Source organism: Dendroctonus ponderosae, unplaced genomic scaffold (assembly GCF_020466585.1).
Source record: "Dendroctonus ponderosae isolate FM_Combo_2020 unplaced genomic scaffold, Dpon_F_20191213v2 Dpon_F_20191213_10, whole genome shotgun sequence".
In the NCBI taxonomy this organism is placed as follows: domain Eukaryota; kingdom Metazoa; phylum Arthropoda; class Insecta; order Coleoptera; family Curculionidae; genus Dendroctonus; species Dendroctonus ponderosae.
Window position 1 is genome coordinate 4,136,392 of NW_026017111.1, and position 7,600 is coordinate 4,143,991.

The following is a 7,600-nucleotide window of genomic DNA, read 5'->3' on the forward strand; positions in this document are numbered from 1 at the left end:
CACTTTACAAATGCACTTTTGCGTGCTTCTTAAGGCGAAAGGAATCGATTGAACGCAAAAAACACGCAAGTGAAATTTTGATGTTTTGCCGAAAAATTTATTTGTTAGAAAATATAAATTTTCTCAAAATGTCTTGAAATCTACATTATTGTGATCTCAAGGAAGCGAGGAATACAACGAACTCTGAAAATCACGCCAGTGCTTTCAGTTCCGAAATAATCGATATTTTCGGTAGATTTTAGCCGTTTTTTAACCGACGATTTATTCCTTATTATTGAACCAAACACTTTCTAAATGCACCTTGCAGGCTTCTTAAGGCGAAAAGAACCGATTGAACGCAAAAAACACGCATGTCAATTTTTTTTTACCGAACGTTTCCCAAGTGTGGTGGAAAAAAATATGTTTTTTCTCAAAATGCCTTGAAATTTACAGCATAAAAAATTCCCCAGAAGTTTCAGTTCCGAAATAATCGATATTTTCGGTACATTTTACGCGTTTTTTGAGTATTCACGATCTTTAACCGACGATTTTGTCCATATTATGGATACAAGCACTTTACAAATGCACTTTTGCGAGCTCCCTCAGGCGAAAGAAATCGATTGAGCACAAAAAACACGCATGTATGTGAAATTTTGATTTTTTGTCGAAAATTTTGAAAGGCTGGCGGTCGATTTTTTACTACAAACTATAAATTTTCTCAAAATGCCTACACACCATTGTGATATGAAGGAAATTAGGAATGCAACGAACTCTTTGAAAAACACACCCTTCAAAATCGCAATCGCAAAAAAAAACAGGCAAAACTAAAACTTTTGACTTCTTTTAAGAGAAAACGTCAAAGTGGAACCCATATTTGCATATCCGAAACGCTTCTTTGGAGACAAGCTTCAGGTGAGCTTGTTGTAAAAATACAAAGCCGCCCAAAATATTCCCAAAGTTTAAAAATTTCTTGTGAATAAATCAATGGTTTAATCGGAGCCAAATCCACACTGCCAGTAAGCCGATGCTCCTTTTATTGAAAACTGGAACCCAATTTGCCATATTTGAAGCAGTTCTTTAGCGAAATGCTTCAGATGAGCTCGATATAAAAAATACAAAGATGTAGATGGAAATCTATATATCTATACTAAAAGTTCTACATGTACATGGAAATCAGGGGCAAAGTAATGGTAAGCTTACCAAAAACTGCGTAGTGCCACCTGGAAAGAAAGAAGAAAATGTGTTTAGTATAGCAGAAAATCTGTCCAAAACCAAACTTATTTGAAATCAGCAAAGCAGAGTGAAAGAAATATAAAGAATCCATAAAACTTGAGTGGCTTGTCGGAAATCTAAGCTCAGTTCAAGCTAAAAGATTTATAGATTAAAGATCATTTTTACCAGCTTCTGCATGCTGGCGCCCTATCCTCCATGTTCTACCCATATATCACGCTCCATGTGCTGATCTTTCACTAACTGAATTTAAAATTTAGACCCATTTATATTTGTCTGAATTTCACTCAGCTGCAGCGATTAATATACAACGCCATAACTAAAATTAATTTCGAAATTTATTCTGTTTTTGTAAAAATATTGACTATACAAAAAAACCGCCACGAAATCACTTAAAAATGAATTATTCAATTTCCGAGCAATGATATAAACTAACGATTTTCAACTAATTAAAAATGTCCTTTGAAACTTATGATTTAAAGAACTATTTCGCCACAAGCGCAATTCGAGGTACCGCGCAGTGAGGCGCGCTGAGTTATAACTCATCAACTCAAAAGCGCAACTGAACACAGTGTTGCCCAGGTCTACCAAGAAGCTGAGAGCGATCATTTTACTAACTACTTACTCTCGCATGTACTAAATTATTAGCGAATTTATGGCTGGAAGCTGTGATTTATCATGCACTTTAACCTGTTGATGAAATTAGGTAAAATTCGCTTCCGAAAGTTTCGAACAGTTCAAGAACAGCATTAGGCGGCTAAAATTTGCTTTTGCCAGCTTCAAGCCCCCAAGGATGGTATTTCATAAATGCCCGCGCTCAACTCCACTTCCTATTAGAGCGCGAGTAAATTTTCTCCGGAGATAATTAGAGCTAAGCATGTATCGAACCATGTTCCCATGCATGTATGCACACTGAAGTGTGTCATGTTGCGAATTGCGACTCGGTTAGTTCGACATTAATTCCATTCGGATTGTTTCAACATTGTCTGTTCCCGATTAACTTGCGCAATGTTTCTTAATCCATCTACAAATTGGTGTCTGGATGAACACTGCAACAACAGCGGGGGCTTTTAATTAAGCAAAGCAGAAGTTTATAGTGTTTTTCGTGTTTAAATCCTGGTGCCAACATTCGTCCACATTCGCAGACCCTTCAAGAGCCTGAACTCTTCTGCTAACTTCAATCATATCTAGTAAAGTCGGGCACTAAAAATACACGAATTTATGTGTTTTAAAAATGTGTTCCACAATCCACTTAGAGCTGTGAATGTGAAACGATCATCAATAACAGTTTCGTTAGGTAAATTGAATCAGTAGCTGCATAAAATGAAATCACTTAATCAACATAAATAACTTCCTGTGTAAACGGTCTTCGGGCCGTTGAATTTATGGCGTTAACTTGTTTGAACATGGAATATGCAAGGTTTTCCGATAACAAGAAATTGTGCGCTCTCAATTTGCAAAAATGAACCGCTGTTGCGTTATCTTTTCGCTGAAATCTGGCGCATTAGAGATACACAGAGTATGGGAAACCTTTTGGGCCTGGATCTATCTATGGCTAACTGATCGCATACTTAAATATTTAAAATCCCATTTGCCAGTTCGATCCTTCATTTTTATTTGACACGACTTGTGCGTTACTTCTTGATATTTTATTTACCGTTCCCGTTTTTAGGTCCTTCTTCGATCCGGATCGGGCTAAACGAATAATCGGAAAAGCTGAAAATAAAACCGGGAATATTTCGAAAATAAATATCTGCCTTTACTGGGACGATATCTATATGTACCTTCGCATTTATATTCGGGCCCTCAGAGACTTTTATTAGGGAATATATAAAATAAAGAAATCTTCCGGCTCCTTATACGAAATATGGCCTCAGATCATTCCTGGGCCATGTTTACATAAAGGAATTTCGAACTTTTCTTGATTTCCTCGCGCTCTCGTTTGTTTATCAAACCAGCTCTCTGGTAATTCCATTTCCAATTTTATTGGATCGTCTTTGACAAAGTCAATTCATTACGGTCTGAACAGTATTTTTGTGTCTTCAGCCAGACGATGAGAACAGAATGTTTTCTATTGCCGAAATTCAGTTAAAACCCCGATTTTTAATAATTCTCAATAAAATGCCTGTCGACGAATGTAATTAGTTTTTCGATTTTTCAATGCCTGTTGGTTTGACGCTCTATTCGTTTCAATTGGGAAAAGCTACGCGGCCTAATGCGAAATTATTCAGTAATTTTAATTCGATTGCAAAACATTCACGGTTATTTTTGGCAATGTTATACAAAGGCAACGAGTTGAAACGTATTTATTGCAGGACGTACCATCCAAACATGTCAACGTAAGTGTAAAGTAAACCCTAACAAACGATAGGAAAAAATCAATATTTATTCGATTGCGATATAGCCAGGCTTTCAATGGGAAAGTCCATTAAACTGTTTCGTTACAGTTCAATTTCGATTAGCGCGTGCAAGTTTTTGGGAAATTTTTGCAAACTGGGAAATTGAAACCTGAAGCTGAAACAAAGCCAATCTGCAGAAACAGCGGCCCGTTTAGTGCACTATTTATTTACACAAGTTCCCGATAATTATCGTGTCGGATTACAAAGGCAATAAATACAGCCATCAGTTAATTAAATGGATTTATCTCGAACGGGCCATCGATTTATTAATTGGTTTATCTACCTGAAAATTCAGCTTCCAGACACTTTATGAATGTGCTGACGATGTAACATGAGCAGGTTTACAACAGGCGATTTGTTACGATGTGTTCAAGCAAAGCTAATGGAAAATCGATTTCCTTACTTGCTTTGTTGCTATTCCATTATTTTTTTTGTTGGAAATTTCACTTCATTGATGATTTCCTAGTCCGGAAGAACTTGCACTTTAAAAGCGCAGAAATGTCTTAAGAAAGCGTTAAAAATTGCCAGTTTCGATTGTACTAAGACGATCAATTGAGCTTCACTATGGGAAGAGAATCGGTGTTTTTTTGTGCTGCATTTCAAGCATTTTTCATCAACGCATCTTCGTGCAAAGTTCGTAAAACTTGGCAAATTTTCGGAAAATTAGTCGTTATGCCAACAATAGCTGGCAACCAATCTCCGATGGTCCTTGATTTTAAAATCATGAAAATGTATGGATTCACGTCAAGAAACCCAAATTTTTCTAACAGAATTGAAAAAGTATATATTTCGTATCGCAAGGCGGCTATTTTTTAAACCTTAATCCGATGGAAGCACTTGAAGAGAGTTGCAATGAGTGGAACAAGGCAGTTGACCAGATGCGTGTATTAAAAAGAAAGGGTTGCGTTGTTCCTTCTCCTTCTAATACACACAACCACACTTCCGCTCGCACTCTTTAATCGGGAGCTGTAAATGAAAATTTTAATTTAATAGATGGGTTTTGATGCAACAAAATCATATTTTTGCGAATTGTTCAATTAGCAAATTGTGACATGTGGTATCATTTTCATTTTATTTCGTGCAAAGTTTTTTTATTATACGTGTGACCCAAGGCCAGAAACTATTTGAAAAACACTTGATATGCACAAATAATTGTCGAATCTACACATTATCCATTTTCACGATGAGTGGAACAAGGAGCAAATCCTACTCTGGCCTGCTCTAAATATGTATCATCCTTTTCCCCCACACGCTTTTGTAGCATACGCCTTCTCCCACTCATGCTACTTTAAACAAGATTTAGCTTAATCTTGAGCTTTTAACAAGTGATTTGAGCGTATTTCCTGTTTTGGAGCAAAATCGTTGGAAAGAAATCAGGTTAAAATGCCTGAGGGACTGAGGCCCAAGAAATCTGATACACTGTTGAACCAACTCGCGAAAGGAATGATACCTGTTTACATAAGTGACGGAGGATTGTGTTGGGATAAACTTCCTGTTTGGGCAAAATGTTTTCCTTTGAATTCCAGAGGGGAACAGATTTTGCCATTAACACCGAACTGCTTGAGTGAGAAAAGGTCATATGTGTGGATTTGGTTAAAGCTGCGAAGCACTTCCTGTTTTAATCGATTATGACACAGATTTACTTCAGAAACGGGACAGTTTTTGCATTAGATAGGAAAAACCCCGATTTATAAGTGGGGAAAGTTTTCTTTCTTTGGCACTGGCAAATTTTAAGAGCAAGTCATTTTTTAAACTTTTTCAAAGACCAATTATAAAAATTTGTTAACTCCGAAGAACTCGATGATGGTTTTTGCATTAAATGGGAAAACCTCCGGGTTCTTAAGTGGCAAAAGATTATTTTTTCTGGCGTGAGCAAAAAGTTTTGGCGAATTTTTAAATAAAAGCTCTTTGGAAGCCAGTTCTTTCAAAGGCCAGTTTAAAAAAATTGATAGTTCTGAAACGAGTGGAACAGGAAACATGGCAATTTTTGCATGAAATAGGGAAAACATCGGTTCATAAGCAGAGAAAGTTTCTTTTTTTCCCCATAAGCAGGGAATTTTTGACGAATTTTCAGACCGAAGTCATTTTTTTTTCGAACGCCAAATATAAACAAATTTAACTCCGAAGAACTCGTTGGTGGTTTTTGCATTAAATAAAAGCTTTTTGGAAGCCAGTTTTTTCAAAAGCCAGTTTAAAAAAATTGATAGCTCTGAAACGAGTGGAACTGGAAACATGGCAGTTTTTGCATTAAATAGGGAAAACGTCGGTTCATAAGCAGAGAACGTTTCATTTTTTTTCCCATAAGCTGGGAAGTATTGACGAATTTTCAGACCGAAGTCATTTTTCCACCTATTTTTTTTTAAAGGCCAAATATAAAAAAAAATTAACTGCGAAGAACTCGGTGGTTTTTGCATTAAATAGGAAAAACTCCGGATTCTTATGTGGCAAAAGATTAATTTTTCTGGCGTGAGCAAAAAAGTTTTGGTAAATTTTAAAATAAAAGCTTTTTGGAAGCCAGTTTTTTTTAAAGAAAAAAAAATTGATAGCTCTGAAATGAGTGAAACTGAAAACATGACAGTTTTTGCATTAAATAAAAAAACTCCGGGTCCTTAAGAGACGAAAGATTCACTTTTCTGGCGTGAGCAGAAACATTTCTGCCGAATTTTGAAATAAAAGATTTTTGGATGACAGCCATTTCAAAGCTCAGTTTTAAAAAATTGATACCTCTGAAATGAGTGGAGCTGAAAACATGGCAGTTTTTGCATTAAATAGGGAAAACCTCGATTGATACATAAGTTGAGAGAGTTTCATTTTGTTGCCGTAAGCAGGGAATTTTTTGCGAATTTTCAAACAAAAGTCATTTTTGTTTTCAGAGACCAGTTTAAAAAAATTGATATCTCCGAACTCGGTGAAACCAGAATCGTGCCAGTTTTTGCAATAAATAGGAAAAACTCCTATTCATGACTGGAAAAATTAAATTTTTCTGCCGTAAACAGGAAATATTCCGCGAATTTTCAAATGAAAGCTATTTCGAAGCCATTTGTTTTCAAACACCAGTTAAAAAGCAATTTCTCTGAACTCAATTTAAATCTAAACTAGTTTTCGAATTAAATAGAGAAATTATCGGTTCACAATTGACGAAAGTTTCATTTTTCCAACGTAAGCAGGGAATTCTTGACTTGATTTTTTGGCAAGACCAGTTCTAAAAGATTACGTATTAAGAATTCTTTGTCCGAATTAGGTGGAAGCAAAAACAGTTGTCGCATTAAATGGAGAAATTGTTGGTTTGTGATTGATAATGGTTTCAATTTTATGGTAAAATCAGGAAATTTTTGCCGATTTGTTACACAAAGCGCATTTGAAGCTTTTTCGGAGACAGTTTTTTGACCGAAAGGACCGAATTTTTAAATTAGGTTTTTCACACTGATTGCAAATAGAAACGCCACAAGTTCAATTTTCTGCCATGAGCAGGAACTTTTTGACCAGTTTTCAAATGGAAAGTTTGAGACGGAATGGATGCATGTTAATTTTTGCGTTAAATAAGTGCATTGAAAAGGCCAATAAGTTTAAATGAAGCCCCCTTCCATACGTTTCACTTTTTTGCCTTACTGTTGAGGGCATTTCTTGCAGAGTTTATTAATGTTTAGCAAGAAAACTCAATCAAGAGGAAAATGTGCATTGAATGGACGCCTCCTTGTTCTCTCACATGAGTGTTGGTTGCAAATAAACATTTAGATCTGTAGGTAAGCGGAGCACCTTTCTGGAATAATGTGTTTTGTTTTCGTGTGCTTCCAGAGATAGAAAGAGTCTATGGAAATCGCAGAGGCGGTTTCCAGCAATCCTCCAAGTCCAGAGGACGCTACGATGTGGGACGTTATTGACGCCGCCGCCGACTGCGAATGTCCCGGTCCTCCTCCGGAATTTCTGCTACCGCCACCCCCGCGGCCTCCCTCCTTACAACCTCTGGATCCGATGTTTTGCACTGACGATCC

At 36.6% G+C, this 7,600-nt stretch overlaps 1 protein-coding gene across 1 annotated transcript in view; it reads left to right on the plus strand.

Moving 5' to 3' along the window:
* LOC109545667 overlaps positions 1 to 7,600 on the plus strand; it is a gene marked incomplete in the record, with an annotated part of 105,231 nt that overhangs the window by 2,099 nt on the left and 95,532 nt on the right. Inside the window, 1 exon segment of the mRNA XM_048661996.1 lies at positions 7,404 to 7,600. Within this exon segment, the coding sequence (XP_048517953.1) occupies positions 7,419 to 7,600 (182 nt within the window).